Raw genomic sequence first — 18,559 nt, forward strand, 5'->3', positions numbered from 1 at the left:
TCTTTGGGAAACTCTCTTACATATTCTTTCCATGTGATGAGATAGAATTGTTCTTTATAGAGTTTATCTCCTATCTCACTGGAAACAAGAATCCACTTTAACATAATATTTAGAACACTGTCATAAGCATTAAGTTTAAATCAATATCAAATACCTACCTCTTCTCCTTTCCTCCAATGCCAGGGTATTTGTGTGGGACTGAATTAGATGAACAGATTACAGGAAAAGTTTGTCTCATAATGATTTTTTTTAAACTGTAGATCAGAGGCCACAGCAGCTACATTTTTCAGCTTGGGAAACCAGTTCAGGGAATACTGTCAATCATGGTGGCTGGGGATTTGATGACAAAGACGAAACTGTTGTAAAGCATACTGCTGTTCATCAGATCCTTGCAACTGTCATCAAATACTCTGCCAAACATTAATGAGCCAGAGAGGGGAAAAATCTCTTGCAATTACTCTAGGTTCCTTTCTCGTGGAGCCTGGTCAATAAATCTGGGCAACAGGTTTTAATTTATGACAACATCCCAGAAGTATCTACAAGGCTTCTGCTTTCTTCAGATGAGTCAATGGGGTGAGTGTGCATCTGTATGTATGTGGGTGGGTGTTATGTGTACATGTTGAGGATGCGAAGTCAGTTACTAAATTCCTTAGGAACATAGATTTAGGGCTGGAAAGGACCTAAGAGGACATCCAGTACAATCCCCTCATTTCACAGACAAGGAAAGGAAAGATTGTGACTTTCTCCCCCCAACCTCACTGAGTGCAAGTTCATTCTCTCTGTTAATTACTTCTAATTTATCTTGCATATATATACTTTGTATAGTACCTAAAACAGTACTTTGAACATTGAAGGCTCTTGTTGAATGTTGAATCTCTTCAATTTTCTTTTGGTTTCCAGTACTTATCACAGCATATGGCATACAGTAAGTGCTTAATAAGTGCTTAATGATTATTAGTTAGTTGGTTACTTGTTTCCCCAATTCCAGTGTTGTAGGTCCTGGGTAGGGATATGCAAAAATTCCTCTAAGTCTCCTCACTGATGACCTTCTGCTAAACTGTGTAAACTCTTGCTAGAGTAAGTGTCTGGCTTCCTAGACTTTAAGCTTTAAACACTGAGGAGAAACAATGTAGCACAGGCCACAAGCAGCTAAATCAACTCTTTCCTGGGAGAGGTCAAATGAGACTAAAAAAAAAACTTACAAGCCACGCATGGAGAATGTTAAATCAAGACAATGTTATATGCACATTTTTTTTTAGAGTAAAAATGAAGGTACGGAGCCTAATGTGATACAGTAGAAAGAACTTAGAATTTGTAGTCAGATATCCGGGTTCAAAATTCTGCCTCTGACCCCTGTTAGATGACCTTGGGGAAGGCACAACCTCTTTGGGACTCAATTTTCTCATCTGTAAAGTGAAATGATCAGGTTTGATCATCTCTAATGAACTTTGACCTCTAGATCTATGGTTGATCTGTCTCCTTCTTCCACCTCCCTGGCCCCCTGGGCGTCTGGAGTAGCTAGATGCCCTAGAATGTCAGACTATTCTTCTCACTCTTTGGTACCCTCTTATTTTTTAGGAAATTGTCATTATGGAACTATCTTCAAGAATACTCAGCAAAAGTGGTGTTGTCTTTCAGAAGATCCAAATTACATTTCAGATCTTCTCTGTAGGGAGCTAGGGAGTCTTGTCAGCATGAAGCCTAACTCCCTTCCCCCGTTTTTCTTTTCTTCTGACTTCCTGATGTGCCCCCTCCTTGTGTGTGTGTGTGTGTGTGTGTGTGTGTGTGTGTGTGTGTGTGTGTGTGTTACCTTCTGAGGACTGAGGAATTGGCCTTACTGCTTCCCTTTCCACTGTTACTACTACCTCTTGCTTCAGTCTGGATTTCTTCCGAGCATAGGCCTCTGTAGAAAAGGTCCTTTTTGAGGTATTTTATGCTCTTATTTTTTATTTTATTGTCATTTTGGACAAAGGAGAAACCAGTTGGGAATAAAATAGAATGTGAAGTTAAATGTAAACTCCTTGACCACTGGAAATAATTTTGTTTTTGTCTTTGTGTCTCTGATGTCTAGAGCAATGCCTGATACACAGTAGGTACTTTATGAGTACTTGCTGAGTTTCTTTATAGTTTAAATATCCCAAATGCACTACATCCCTGATCATTTTTATTTAGAGCCATAGAGATAGTCACATACATGGGGATGAAGAGAAATCACATTCAGACTATCACAAGCTTTTCCTCATTGGCATTGAGGCAAATGATTTTGGGGGGCAGAGAGGAGGGTAACAGAGGCATTGAGGGTTAGTGATGAAGATCAAGACAAAGTCTCTGGGCAGAGGTATAGATGGAGATGATAAAATACCACCAATAGGTGAGACTTCAGGAGGTGGACAGCGATCTTCAGTCTTTCTCAGTGCCAGTCCCAGCATTGAAGACTTCATCCTGTTGAGAGGGGACTGACAGGGTATGAGAAGAGTTGGGGAGTGCAGTAGAGAATGGTCTTAGACAATAGCCTGATAAAGGCAAAGAGGAAGGAGAAGGGGCAGAAAATCTGAAGTGGTAGCAGCAAGAGAGGACAAGGACATTCTTGGGGTATCAATATTTAGTTAGTCACTCGATCAACAAGTATTTTTTAAAGTCCTACTATATGCCAGACACTGCATAGGGCACTGGGGCTACAAAAACCAAAAATGACACAATCTCTGTTCTCAGGGTTACAGGTTACTTTACCTTGTGATGCACACTCCTACCCAAACAAGTGGGTCGTTGAAAATGGAGAGACTGGAAATGAAACCCAGAGCTTTGGGTTGTACATTTCCATATCTAAATGCTGCTTAGGTGATTTTGCTCATGAAAATCTTCACTCTAGCAAAGGAACAAATTTTTTCTATTTCTCCTCAATTATAAGAGCACACATGTCTGATAGTCAAAGCTGTAACTGTCTATTCTGGTATCCAGGGCAAAAATTCAATTGAATTTGTGCAAGTGATGGATGAAAGGGGACAAATTTTAGTTTGCCTTGGTCAGGTACAATCACACTGTGGGTGGGACGCCTCTGACTCTGTGGGGGTGTTGATGATCCCTAAAGGCAACAAGACTTGGACTGGGTGAGAGAGTAGGTGCCGTGGTGGGTGCTAGTGGAACAAGGGGCCATAAGACCTTCCCAGATGTTGGCTCCTACTGGTTTTGTCCTACTGGTTAGTGGTGGAGTGCTATTCAGGATATTAGGACACCTTTTATCAAGTAGTTTACCAGAAGATACCCAATTTTCTGGATTTTAGGAAGAATTCTCAGGCTTACAAAGGAATCAGGATATTGTGAGCCTAAACATAATCCAACATGGTCAATCCTTCTCTTCCAAACTCAGTTATCCTACTTAATCTATTGTGCAATCCCCTAGCCCATCAATTCTGCCACAGCACTTTCAAGGAAAAGCTGAGCACAGCAATTGTAGTTATATAACTTACAGTTCCCCATCCCACTTGAACACACTCAAAAATAAGTCAAATACCAAACTTATTTTTTTAAGGTCCCTCTTTCATTTTCAGGCAACTCATCCACAAAGCTATTGACTTGAATTTTCCTGGACAGTTTAAGGTAATTATCCTTGAAATGTATTTGGACAAACTACCAGGAAGACTGAGAAGTAGGCAGCCTCAGAATCTAGAAGACCTCAGGGAAAGTTTCTCCTCTGACTCATACTTGTATTGTGAGCCTGGGCAACCTCTCAGTGACCTCAGGCCATTGACTATAAATTGCAGAGAAGGTTCACTGATAAAGAGAGCTCCTCACAAATAAAACCGCTCCCTATATCAATGTAAATCATAGATCTAGTTTTGGGGCAGGGGTCTGAGGGGGTATCTAGGTGGCACAGTGGATAGAGCACTGGGCTTGGAATAGGAAGATTCTTATTGATGAGGCTAATCTTTGTTAGCTGTGTGACCCTGAGTAATCTGTTTCCTCATCTGTGACTCCCTCATATACTTGTTTGGTTTTTCATATTTAAATGTTTCCCTTGGTTTCTGTTAACCCTGTTTGCCTCAGTTTCCTCATCTGTAAAATGAGTTGGAGAAGGAAACGGCAAACAATTCCAATATCTTTACAAAAAAAACCCCAAAATGAAGCCCTGGAGAGTTGGACATGACTGAAATGACTCAACAACAAAGGACTTTTTTTGGTGTTTTTTGCATTCTTTAAAGAGGCAGTGGAGACAACATACAGACCTCTACAGTATAATTCAGCCAAAGTAACTCCGATCTTCCAATGGATCTATGATCTCATCTATAGGCCTGTTCCTTTCAACAATGTAGACCATCCATGCCTGCCTACATGGTATGATTCTTATTGATGTCCTCCCATAAGTTTGCCATAAGGAGTCTACCCAAAATGTCCAGGAGTTTTCCTTGTTAAAATACCCTAGGAAAAAAAGCCTCAGAGTTCTACAAAATTCCAAACAATTCAAGCCATTCCCAATCATGGTACCAACACAGAAATCTCTCATTATAGCTCAGTCCACTAAGCCAAATTGGGGGAAAAAAAAACAACATTAACATGATCTTATGGTTTGCAGAGAAAACCACAAAACAAACCCTGAGTTAAGGTGATAATGCTTCCCTGTTGTACCTTGGCGTTGGAGCACATATTTTTAAGGAACCATCTGGTCTATTTAACATTCCAAGGAGAGCTACAGTACCGTTTAGCACTGTCTCATAAAGAAATCAATGGAGAATCCTTTTATTTTTTCTGAAAAGCATGTTATCATTACAGGACCTTGTCATTTTTTTAATTGGACTTCAATATTTCAAAAGTTTGGAAAATATTTGGAGATGTCAAATGCTTTTACCTCAGCTCTGAATATAAAGATCCATTTTCTGTTTTAAATATGATAGAACTCAAGACACCGTAGAGACAGCATCATAACTTAGAGAACACACCAGAATTTAGAGAACACTGTGACTCAGTGCAGCTAAGTTATCCAAGGTTATACTGAGGAAGTGTCTGGATGGGAATTGGGATTTGAACCAGTCAAGTCCCTTGACTTCAAATCCAAAGCTTTCTCTCCTTGTACAATGTTTCCTCTCCTCTTTTTTAAAACTTTGTCTATTTTCAAGAGGAAAAGGTATTGCCAACTTTCTAAACACTACTTCATTTAAAGAAATTTTTCTAGCAACCACGGTAATATTCATGCCCTTACAAAAGCACTTTTAAAATGATCATCTATTACCATAACTAAAGGTGAAGTAAAATTATTATCTTAATGTGAAGACATAAATGCTTCCATTTTTTCTAGTGAACCACTTAATACAACTAAAAACAGAAGATTAGGGTATATATGTTGATCTAACTTTAAGTTAAATAAGTTTCCTAGTAATCTGCTACTTCATATGATGAGGTTTTAGTCTCACATGAATAAGAGATTAAGAAAGTAACGAGTTCAGGGGTTTCTTCCATGAAATTTTAAATACATTATCAAAATATTACTTTCTCAAATTTGGTTATAGTTTATATTTGTCCAAATATTAATCTAAATTGGAATATGCACTAGGATGAATTTATGCCATGCAAATGAGAATATTTTGAAAAGAAACAGAATCATGGGAATAAAGCATGGCTAATATGTTTTAGTTACAAAATAAAGCACCAAAGAAATTATTAGAAGCTTTTTTCCTACAGTGAGACATAAATTTGTTTTTCAAAACTAATTAACCCAATATTTCTATTTATTTTAGAATATAAATCTAATATGCCCAAATTCAAAATCCTTTTGGTGACAATATATTGCTCAACAAAAGAAATTTTATCCTCAACAAAAAAAATTTTATTTTGAAAGTTTTTTCCTCTAAATGGAAGAAAAATAATATTTACTATTTGTGATAGAAGAATTTGTAAAATTGTGGAATCAGTCAGTACTATCTATGAATGAAACTTTCAGTACCTGGATAACATTAGCTCAATCTTCTCTACTTATTTGTCTATATTGACATTGTCTGTTTCAGATCATCAGTTCTTAGAAGTCTTCTATATCTGTCCAATTAACTTTTCACATTAGGCACTGTAACACCAAATGTAATTCAGCACTTACTAAACATTTTTAGATAAATCACAGAACATTTGTACCTTGATGGTACAAAGAATTTTACATCTTTTAAGTTTTTTGATCCTCATAACACTCCCTTGTAGGGTTAAGAAACCAAGATTCAGAGAGCTGGAAATGACTTCTCCAAGAGTATATAACTACTTAAGTAGCAGAATCATGATAAACACTACAGAAGATGAAAATTATGATATAAAAATTTAACTTAATATAATAATTTAATTGTATCAATTCCCAATTTAATCTAGTAAATTCCTACCAATAGTGTTGTGGATATAAGTTTGGAATCTCAGGGACTAGTCATAATTATAGGAGGAAGGAAGAGGAGGAAGGGGAGAAGCATTTATATGACCCTGTAAATTTTGCAAAAAACTTAAGAAACTTAATTTCATTTTATCTTCACAAATACCCTGGGAGGTAGGTGCTATTATTATATTGTATTATATCACATTACATTATATTACATTAATTATATTAATACATCTATTATATTATATATTATACATATTATTATATTATTTTACACATCAGTAAACTGAGGCACAGGAAGCTTAAATGACTTGCCCAAAGGTCACATAACTAATAAACGTCTGAGGTAAAATTCTAGCTCAGGTCCAAAGACTACCTTGTTGGTAGCTCCTGCTAAACCAGAGATTTATTTCCACACCAATTACTTCATCCAGGATGGATCAGCCTTCTACCCTTGGAAAGGATCAGCTTAGCTAACGACGAAAAGATTCAACTCCAGAAAGTTGGTCATAAGATCATTTGGGGAGGGGCAGGGCAGGGCAGAGTAACAGAGCAACTCATGAACCCATCTATTAAGGCAGGAGGAATTACTAGCCATCTGTACCTACAAAGCACAAATTCTCAAACTAGGCAGTAGGAGGAAACTCGGAAAGCTCAGTTCAAACCCTGCTCAGACACTTACTAACCATGTGACCAAGGGCAGATAGCTTTACCTCTCATATCCACAGTCTTCTCCTCTGTAAAAATCAGGATAACCTTCACAATCCCTAGCTCACAGGATTATTTGTGAAGAAAGTGCTTCGCAAACTTTACAGCAATGTGTGATGCAGCAATTACTATTAATTTCCATTGTAATACTCTAAGTTAACTTCACTTGCTTTAGTGATCAGACAACAAATAACTCAGGGAAAATACCAACCCTGGAGTATGTTTTAGAAATAAAATATTCTATGCACAGGTATACAACCAAAATAAAAACATGAAAGAAATGCTGCAGCACTGCTATCAGTAATGTATAATATTAGAACTGAAAGGGACTTTAGAGATCATTGTTGGAGACGTTAAGTGACTTGCTCAGTCACACAGGTAAGTAGTATCTGAAGCAAAATCTGACCTCAGAATTTTCATTCCTCCAAGTATAGTGGTCTATTCACAAAGTTCAAGAGCTGCCATTCAAGTAGCATTCATTTGACTTCTGCCGTTAGCAAAATCACAATGTTAGTAGCACAGTAAAGTGGAAAGAACACTGGAATTGCAGCCGCAAGCCTTGCATTCAAATTCTGACTTTTCCACCTACTATCCACGGGACTTTGGGCAAATCATTTAACATGTCTAGTCTTCCATTTTCTGATTTGCCAAATAAGCAGGCTGGACCTCATAACCTCCAAAATCTCTTCAAACTTTAAATCTGTGACTCAGAATTTGTCTTTGGCAGCCCTCCCCTCTTTTGGCCCCTAGTGCTCTCATGATCCCTAATCCCTCCTCTTCCAGGCTTGTAAATTAACCTGCTCCAAAATTACTTAACTCACCCCCCAGCCCCACACTTTTGAAATTCATGTTCCCTCTGCCAACTTTAACTAGATGATGCAGCGAAAACCAAGCTAAAACTCTAATTAGATTTTTATTTTAGTTCGAATTATTACCATGTTTACCCTTCCCAGGGGGAAATCAGTATTTTAAAGTAGAAGCTTGTTAGCCCAAATGAATCTCTAACTGGAAGAATAAATGAGAAGAGAGATTTTTGCATCAGAAGACCCTTTAAGTGTCTCATGCCTAGAGCTGCTACCAGCACCTCTCCCCAAACCCATGACCTGGCATTCCAAAAAAGGAAGGGTCAATAACTTGGCATTCTCACTTTAGAAAGGTTGATGACCCTCCCTTTAGAACCAGAAAGGTTTCGCCCACACAACTGTGCATTTCCAGACTCTGACTGGTCATGACTGAGCTGCCCTCACCTCTCCCCCCACCTTTTCTACTGGAATAGATTCCAGCCTATTTGCCTAAAAAATGATCAGTCAGCAGCCAGTCAGTTTTAAGCCACTCATTCTTGAATCCTGGCTTTTTTTTCTTCCCTTACACTCTGAAAAGGATGAAAAAGGAGAAGGGGGAGAAAATCCTATGTCTTCTTTTCTACAGTGAGAACCTTGATGTGCTCAGCATTTGTCATGACTTTTACCTTTAAATGGCACTGTCACTGCTCTAATATCCAGGAGATATGCAGTAATCTAGTTCTTCTCCCTTGTAACGGAAAGCCCTGAACTTTGAGAGCTTGGTTTCCTGATGGCTCTTTAAAACACACACATTCAGGGCAAACACTCAAATAATTCTCGTCCAAAATAATGTGTTCAGATACATACTTTAATATAATTTCTGTGGCATTTTTGTAGTAATAAAATACAGATGGATAATTACAGATACCAAAGCATAGATACTATTTAATATAATAACAAAAGCAAGTCTTTATAGTGGCACTGTGATAACTATTTACAGTAAGATTTTAAAGAACAAAGTATTCGAGTAGTATTTGTAAAATCTTGCAGAAAATAAAAATGACCTTGAATTAAAAAACAAACAACAACATGTCCGTGGTGTTGTATCATCTCCAAATCACTGATAATGACAAAAAAAATACTTTTTTCGTGCACATAGATGGACATGAATGAGTACCTTTTCCATTTTCCCAAGGCACTGAAAACTCTCCTTGAATATTAACAAGCTTTCACATAGCCTTGCATCCACTCATAAACGTAGTCTTCTTAGCATTATTTCAGATCTTTGTCCAGAAAAAAATTACAGTACAGAAGCAGACTGCTAATATACTCACAATATTTTTTGAGGCATTACAAAAGGTTTATATCAATCTACTTCTGTTAATTGTAAAAAAAAAAAATCAAGAATAATACTGAACTGATGAACTCAGGTTTTGGGAATATAGAGCACGCTGAAAGAAATGGACCAGGCATGGAAACCATGAGTCCTGTCCTATGCAGATTCTGTTTAAATCTAAGGGCATTCCTAAACACCTAATTGAGACTGTATTAATGAACAAATCAAGACCTACACTGCTTTTTCTAACCAAAACAAGAATGAAGTCAAGACGGAGTTTTTAGCCTGGAGCCTATGAACTGATTTTTCTAAAAATAATTTGCTAACTAAATTTCAATATAAGTGGTTTCCCTTATAATCCCACATATTTTATCTTGTACACTTAAAAATATTATTCTGGGAAGGGTTCATAGGCTTTAGCAGATTGCCAAAAAGGTTAAGAACTCCTGAATTCAAGCAATTAATTCAGTGCAGAGGCATAACGAACTCACAGCATTGTTAACCTGACACATATGAAATATCCATAATGGTCCAATTATTTTTTTCTCAGCAGTTGTACAGGGGTACTGCTCTGCCTGTGTAACTAATTTCATTTGTCTTGTGATATAGTATCAAAGTAATTGCTTTACAAACTCCCCAGATCTTCATACAAAGTGGGGAGAGTGGAGGAGCCAAAGTTAATTCCTCATTTTTCCAGGTCTTAAGGTTAAACATGTCCTTAGCATTTAAAATGAGAAGATGAAATGGCTTTACAATTCCTTCAGTGAAATTCCTTTCTATTTAGTATGGCAGGAGAGACTCCAAAAGGCAGATTCATGGAGATGACTCACAGAAATTCTTTGTAGTGTTATTTAAAACCAAAAAGGCAGCATATCAATTTACACAGGAAAAGACTCTGACAGAGGGCAACTTACAAGGGCGAGTGTCCAAGCTGTAGGAGTTAGGAGACACTATATTATAAATAAGAACCATAACCTCCCTCTCCTCATCTATATACCATAGGTCAAGAATTCCAACCTACGCAATTAGTAGTGAGAACCCAAAGCAAGGGAGACCCTTCACACCCTTGACCCAAGCACAGCTAAGGGGGAAACTGACAACATTAATCCTTTTGATTTAAAATAGAGATTTCCTGTATTTCATTATTAGAATCATGGGAATGTGGAGTTGGATTTAAATTATTTTAAAAAATAAGCATTCTCTCTCTTTCTCAATTTACTAGGATTAAAATATTGCATTCTCTAGTGAAAATCAAAATAAAAGTGCCATACACTTTGGGAGCCTACTGGACATGGACATATTTCAGTCACATTGGTTGTAGAATAGGAAATACTTGAGCAAAAATTAAAATAGCTACCAATGCATTCTCTGTTGAGGAATAAGAATCACTACTGTGTCTGCTGGGCAGTGAAAATGAAAACAAATCCTTAAAAAAAATTAAAAAAAAAAACATTTTAGTGGTGTTTCTGGTTTTCTAAGAAGCAGTATCACAAAGAACTTTAAGTCATAAGATTAAAAAAATTGGGAGTGGGGGGAATAGATTTGTAGATTTGTTAGTACAGGGGATTCACAGTATGGGAATTCCACTATAGATGTGAGACTTATCTATAATTTATAGTCTCTAAGAAATGTGTAGAGCACTGAGAGATGACCTGACTTGCCTGTGGTCGCATGGTGAATACACATCACAGGCAGCCCTCGAACTCAGATCGCCTGACACTCGAGGCAACCCCATCTATTTACTATATACCAGGCTGTTTCTCAAGATCCCATGCTAGCACTAGTGAATAAGAAAAAAGTAAAAGAATGAAAACTATTCCGCTCTTATGGATAGCTCAGAACTTCTAATGTTGTCTTTGAGTGACCTTCTGCACTTAAGGTCTCCACACCTTCCAAATCTCCAAGAATAACAGCAGTCATGAGGACTAGATGATCAACACAGGTGGAACAAATGTTTAGAGAATTTTTCTGATAAATTAAGTTTAAAATGTTTAGTTCTCGGGGCCAGTCTTTAAATATATCATCTTGTGTTTAAAAAAGTCTTGGAATTGGAGCTTAATATGTTGTATACATTGCAAACACTTTGTACAACTGGATTACCAGATGGAGGGTACAGTTGTATAGCCTGAATAACTCAAAAGGCTATGTATATACACAATGGATATATAATATGTATATATATTATATATATGTCACATATATATAATATATATATAATCTCACCATGAGCAAATTTAAAGGCTCAGTGCACCTTCCTCTTCTATTATATACACATTATACAAGCCACAAAATGATAGTCCTTTCATACAGCTAAGAACAGAAAATACACTAGAAAAAAATTTTGTATTTTGACTTAAAGGTTCCATCAAACCATATGTGCAGACACTTGAGATGATGACAGTGTTAAGCTTCCTAGGGTCCTAGAGTCAAAGAAATTCTGTTGACCCCCACTGCTCAACAAGTGCACTCCTTCCACAGGGGGCAACATCTGCCGATCAGTCATGGTCCCACTCGGGGAGGACCCCAAGAAATTTCCTTGGGAAGAAACAATTTTCTCAGGACTGGCAGCCAGTTTGGGAGAAGTGGAGAAGTTATATCCATACAAAGCACAGGGGCTGTGTAACCTGAAAGTATTGTAAGAGCTCTGATGTGTCTGGTTGGTGGTGAAGGCATTGCCAGATGGTGAGGGCATGATATACTGGAGCTGGGGAGACATCCCTGAAATTTGCATAGATAAACTGGTCTGCGGACAACTGAATGTGTCTCCGTCACTGCCAGCCATGGACATGTTCACGGTCGTACTGCTGGTAACTCCAACGTAAGAGGGAGTCCTTGGTGGGGCAAAGGTCTCACTGGTCTGGTTAGTGAGCCTGTTGTAGGTTTCAGCCAGGGAGGTGCTGTACCGATTAAGGGTGAGGCCTGAACGGGCACAGGCTGAATAATCAGCAGGTGCCAGGCTGCATAGCTGGCTTGTATTTGGCCCAAGGTGGAAGGCAGGAGAAGAACAAGGAGAACCAGATAAAAGATGAGGGTGGGTCGTAGGAACTCCATTTCCAGAACCTTGAAGTAAGGTAGATGAGCCTGTGTTTCCTATAAAAGATTAATAAAACATAAACAGCCAATGACACTCAGCTATCTTTTGATTCCATTTGACTTGGAATTAAAGGATTTAAAGACATATTTCAGGATTTTAATCACAAGAGAGCTTCCTGAATTCAGATTCCCCTCTTAAAAGTGGTGATGGTCTTAACGTCGCTTCCTCAGCTGGTCTCAGTATTGTAGTGAATGTTACAAGTTTTGAATTTCCCAAAGTTTGTATCAAATCCATACTTAATTTCCTACTTCACTTTGATCTGAAATTGTCACCATCCCTTCTCCTCTTCCCACTTTCATATTGTTCCCCATTAGTTTTTTTCAAACCTATATTGTCTCCTCATAGGAGAAATGTAGAATGCACATTTATACATATATATATATACATATATATGTATATGTGTATGTGTATATACATGTGTGTGCATGTATACACTTATATATACATATATTCATAATAGATTTGAGAAGATAATGGATAAGGAAAGGAAAGATATATAAGGGAAGAAATGAGACAATGTGGAAGGTGAAAGAGATGAAGCCTTTTTTTCATGCAATTTCCCTAATTCAATAATATCCAAAACTCAATCTGTCATCTAAAAGGTTTGTTGTTGTTGGGGTTTACCATCCACTCCCCAGTTTTCTAGTTGCAGCTGAGCTGCTGCTCTATAAGGATGAGGGGGATTTTCATGTCAGGAGTTCCCCTCACCAATGAAACCACAAAGTCTCACCTGAAGGGCTAATCTTATACTTCACTACTATTCCCTACTCTAATGGATAGCAGAATAGAGCTGACCTTCTGTCCTCAAAAGTTATGCCCACAGAACACAATTTCCAGGAAGTCTACAAGCTAGAAAACTTTTGAATGTAGGCTTGGTAAAGCCTGAGGTACATCTTGGCTTAGTGTGGACAGATGATGACTCCCTTTGGCCACAAAGACTCATGAAAATATCCACTACTAGAAGAGAAAGGGAGAGAGGTGGAGTGATTCTCATAGAAGCACGATTTACTCCAGGGAAATCATGAATCTTTTCAAGCACCACAGAACAAGCCCTTTACTAGCACTTTGGAGACAGAGGGATTCTGAGGGATGTGAAAGACAGGAGATTAGGCTCCCATTATCAGGGGAGATGAGGTCATGAATTTTTTTTCATTGGTGGCAATGGTCTTAAAAACTATTTAACAAGAAATGACAAAAAGGATGGTTTCATTGAAAACCTAGAAGACCTGTGTGAACTGATGCAGAATAAAGTGAGAAAAACCAGAAGAACCAATATAATAATAACACTCTAAAAAGAGACAATTTTAAAAGACTTAAGAATTCTTATCATTATCATTCCAGAGGACTCATATAACACATGACACTCATCTTCTGAAACAGCTGAAGAACTTAAGGTCCAGAAAGATACATGTTTTTGGAAATGGTCAGTGGGGGATTTTGCTTTGCAAGACTTCATATCAGTTACAAAGGTTTTGTTTTTCTTTTTCAAATGGGGGAGGAAAAGAAAATAAACTTTTATTAAATGAAAATTATTTTTTGAGCCCTAGCTTGGCATCAGAACCAGGCTGCGTGTCTGACCCATGTGATTTTACAAGATTTTCATTTACCTTGTTTGGGTATTCCCGGGATATCTTCAAATGTGAGAGTCCTTAAGGAAGGTCTCCAGAATGCATATGACTCTACCAAAGCTTCCAAACCCATTCTAAATGTTAAAAAACAAAAGTCCCATTAGATTGTTTGTTCCACACTTCCTAACACAGATAGTTTATTACACTATTTTTTAAATGATTTGATTAAAATGCTACTGATTACAAATTCCAACTCTTGAGTCATGCATCTTGAAAAGTTAGGAGCCTGCTATAGGCGGAATAGAAACCTTAAGACCCCAATACAATTTTGTTGTAAGAAGGCTGGAAGAATTTACTGGCACTTACTATGTTCCAGGCACTGTGCTAAGTGCATTATAATTATGATTTCATCTGATCCGTACAACAACCCTAGGAGGTAGGTGCTTTTATTAACTCCATTCTACAATTGGGGAAACTAAGGATAACAGCAGTTAAGTGTATTGTCCAGGTTCACACAGCTAATAAGCGTCTGAAGCTGAATTATTATCAATTTATTAGTTGTCACTTAACTTCTATGTGGCTCAGTTTCCCCTTCTGTAAAACGGAGATAATAATGCCTATCACATTTACACCTCACAGTCGTCTTGGGTTCAAATATGACAATGTATGGAAAGTAATTTGAAAAAGTCACAGGTGTATTAAGTAAGTCTAATACTGCAAAGAAACATCATTAGAGCTGTAGATAGATTTTACATGAATCTTTTATTTGACTGGGGGAAAAACATATCTTTATTTTCAATAGACTTTGGCTTCCTTTTTAGTCCTTTGTATCTTGTTTTATACATTTATGACATTTGAAAAGGAGTCCTGAGGATTCAGCAGATTTGCAAGAGTAACCACGAAACCCAAGGAAATATTAAGAACTCCCTCTGCTACAAAGAAGGGCTGGTAAGAGTTAGGGTGGAAGGAGAAGGCTCCAGGGAATTGCACAAATTCATACTCTTTGTAAGAATCCTGATTCTAAGCAGAGGCTCTTGTTGGGTACATTATGGAAGTGGATGCGTTTCGGCGGGGGCCAAGGGGCATTTCTTTTATAAATGGACCTACGTGACTGTTGAGGTCCCTTCTGACTCTGAGATTCTGTGATTCTACAAACTCAGCCTCAGCCATGGTAGTGGAAAGCTACAAAATGGATATGTTAGGAATGTCTGTTTTGACCACAGAAAATGAACACTAAGGGTGAGATTATATGGCATAGTGCTACAGGATACTGAATTAGGAATCAGGAACCTGGATTAAGTTATGGTAACATTTCTGCCACTTACAAGTGCCATAGGCTTCAGCTTATTTTGTTGGTAGCATAGTCAGGCTGAAGTACAGCAGGAGTTCTTAACTTTTGTGTGTCATGGCTCCCTTTGGCAGTCTGGTGAAGACTATAGACCCCTTCTCAGAATAACTCATTTTAAATGCCTACATAAGTTTATAATGAAAATCAATTATATTGAAATTCAGTTATCAAACTATCTCTTTTAAAAAAAAGTTCATAGACTTCAGATTAAGACTCCCTGGGCAAGATAATTTCTAAGGGTCCTTGCAACTTAAAAATTCTGTCTAAAATTAGTAGTGGAGGAGTACATAGAGTGTTAGGTCTAGATTCAGGAAGATTCATCTTCCTGAGCTCAAATCTGGTCTCAGACACTTACTAGTTGTGTAATCCTGGTCAAGTCATTTCATCCTGTTTGCCTCAGTATCCTCATCTGTTAAATGAGCTGGAGATGAAAAGGTAAACCACTCCAGTATATTTGTTAGGAACACTCCACAAGGGGTCACAAGGAGTCAGATATCAGACATGACTGAAGAACAATATTTACAAAGTTTTCCAGTTCAAAGTGCTTTATACACGTTGGCTCATTTAAACCTCAGGAGAGCTTGTGAGATAGGTAAGGAATATAATTGTTCGCAATTTACTGATAAGGAAACAGAACCTCCAAGGCAAAATGACTCTCCTAAGAAACCATATCTGATGATTACCAGAGCATAAATTTGAAACCAAGTCTTCTGACTTTGGCCAGTTCCCTCTCCCTTAGGCAAGCCAGGGGCCCTGTGTGGCCTCTCCCCAGTGTCCCAAAAGCTCATCACATTAATGTAAAACTTTATAGAAGCACATCTCCATCCATTAATTTAGCCCACTAAAGCTCAGGACTCCTGAGCTCAAGAGATCCATCAATCTCAGCCTCCTCCCGTAGAAGGGATTACAGACTTGTACCCCTGCTCTCCGAATCAATGTTCTCTTCACAGTTCCCAAATTACACCATGCATCAATGACAAAATTGTGAATGAGAACCATCCAACAGTGGTATGGGTGTGAGATCACACTTTCTTGCTAGAGAGTTGTGCAGCTGTAGTCACATAAATCTCTAACTCCATGTTGCCTGCACTAAAAATATCTGAACTTAATATTAATTCTAAATATGTATACATTTTTACATTATAATATAATTTTAAAAAACAACTTTGAATCTTTAAGTTTGTCCCAAATAGCTTTTCAAAACTGCTTTATATTTCCATTTTGATGGTCTTAGGAATTATGATACTTTAAGACTCTGCATTTCCTTTTTCCTCTCTTTCCTCATCTCTGCCTACTGGCTTCCCTGACTTCTTTTAAGTTCCAACTAAAATCTCATCATCTATAGGAAGACTTTTACAACTCCTCTTAATTCTAGTTCCTTCCCTCTCTCAATTATTTCTATTTATCCTATATCAAGTTTATAGATATTTGTTTGTTTGTTGTTACCCCCATTAGACTGTGAACTCCTTGGGAGCAGGATTGTCTTTTGCCTCTTGTCTTATCTTCAGTGCTTAGTACAATATCGGGTGTATAAAAGGCACTTAATAAATGTTTACTGATTAACTATGCACACACATATTCCCTTCCCTCAGCCAAGTGTGAGCTTCCTGACTGCAGACTTTCATTTTTTTCTTTCTAGCCACAGTTCATAGTAGGGTATCTGGAACACAGTGGGCATTAAATAAGCATTAGTTGAACTGAAGGTTTCCTGTAATGTTTGTGCCTTCCCTCTAAGCCTAGTTTCAATTTATCCTATATATATACCTTACATAGTTGTTTGCCCATTATGTCCCCCATTAGGCTGTGAGCTTTCTGAGAACAGGGTCTGTTCTTTCATCTCTTTTTGTATGCCCAGTGGTTAACACAGTATCCAGCATGTAGAAAGTACTTAATCAATGCTTACTGACTTGACTTGACTTAATAACCCAAAGAGTCATGTAGTATACCCTTCAGATAAATTAGGTAACCACCATTTATTGAATGGTATTGTTCTAGGGTCTTTTTCCTTAATATAGGACAGTAGATGGGATGTGACTGTATATTTAACAATAATATTATTAATATATTGACTTTATAGAGAGCTTTACAGTTTGCAAATTACTTTGTATGCATTATCTCATTTGACATTTAGAATTTAAAATTTATACCCTGATCACTTCAAAAGAATATGAACTAGTTTACAAGATTAAGGTACCATAGGACAAAGATTCTTAACCTGAGCTCTAAGAATTTTTTTAAAAAATCTCTTGATTCAATAAATTGGTTTTCTTGGTAAGTCTAAATATTTCATTTTGTACGTTTAAGGGGTCCATGGGATTCACCAGGTTGCCAAAGCAGTCCATATCAGGAAAACCAGTTAAGAATCCCTGAAATTCAGGGCAATGAGAGAAGAGAAGCATTTCTAAAGAGTCGGGTAGAATGAGCACTGCAATGAGGGTCAGAAGACATGAGTTAGAATCCCAGTTCTACCACTTACTCTCTGAACGACCTTAGACCAATCATTTCACCTAATTAGATCTCAGTTTTTTCATCTGTTAAAGGAGGGGGTTGGGTCAAATGTTCCCTGAGCTCCCTTTCTCAAAATCTAGGACCCAAGGTCTTTTCACTGCAAGTTCATTACGCCTCCACTGCAAACTCACAAAAATAAAATCTCTTGAGGACGAGATAGTATCAACAATAAAACCCAAAGGCCAGGTTTGGAGGAGACTCATGGAAAAGTTATAAATATATGAATGATCAGATGTGACGCCATCAATATTTTCTTCTTAGATGGCTGTTTTCAGGCTGCAAGCTCCAGAAAGGATCAGAGATATTTTGCAGGAAACCGTTATAAAATATTTATTAGCTGAACCTGGACATTTAAAGAAAAAAAAAGCAAGCCTTCATTTTCTGCAGTAATGGAGACTTTTCGCTTCTAGTTAAAGAGAAGATAAAAGGCACCTCCTGGAGGAGCACAGCCAAGGCGATAATTTATACAAGATGCCTTCGAACAATTTCCACATTTTATCACCACCCTAATTTATGCTATCAAATAGCCAAGTTTATTTAGTAAAATGGTTATGTTTTTCCTGAAGTATTTAAAGAGGAGAAATTTTTGTACCTTCCTGAGTAAAAAATTTTATAGGGTCAAACCTGAGGCCTTGCTGAAGAATGAAACTATTCTCAGCACATAAATTCTCTTTTACTCTGCAAATGTCCTGCAGCACAGCTTTTGAGGGCTGAAGCTACTGATTCCTATAAAACAGCCTGTGGGACTGTAAAGTGGTTGGAAAGGAGCAATTTTAATTAAAGAGAATTGCTTGATGCAGTTTAAACAATTAGAAACTGTTGTTTACATCTTGTCTTCTCCAACGTGTTTATTATATATATGAAAAAACAAT

General features: G+C 37.6%; 1 protein-coding gene across 1 annotated transcript in view; it reads right to left on the bottom strand.

Annotated features, from left to right (window-relative positions):
* Window positions 1-8,680: 8,680 nt before the first annotated feature.
* The window catches only part of TBX18 (T-box transcription factor 18), a 37,232-nt gene continuing 27,353 nt past the window's right edge, over window positions 8,681-18,559 (bottom strand). The window contains exons 7-8 of the mRNA XM_072642731.1: window positions 13,871-13,965; window positions 8,681-12,259 (exon numbers count right to left, since the gene is read on the bottom strand). Of these exons, the coding sequence (XP_072498832.1) occupies window positions 11,535-12,259; window positions 13,871-13,965 (820 nt within the window). The 3' untranslated portion in view covers window positions 8,681-11,534. The remainder of the gene's footprint in view (window positions 12,260-13,870; window positions 13,966-18,559) is intronic.

This window comes from Notamacropus eugenii, chromosome 2 (genome assembly GCF_028372415.1).
Source record: "Notamacropus eugenii isolate mMacEug1 chromosome 2, mMacEug1.pri_v2, whole genome shotgun sequence".
Taxonomy (NCBI): Eukaryota; Metazoa; Chordata; class Mammalia; order Diprotodontia; family Macropodidae; genus Notamacropus; species Notamacropus eugenii.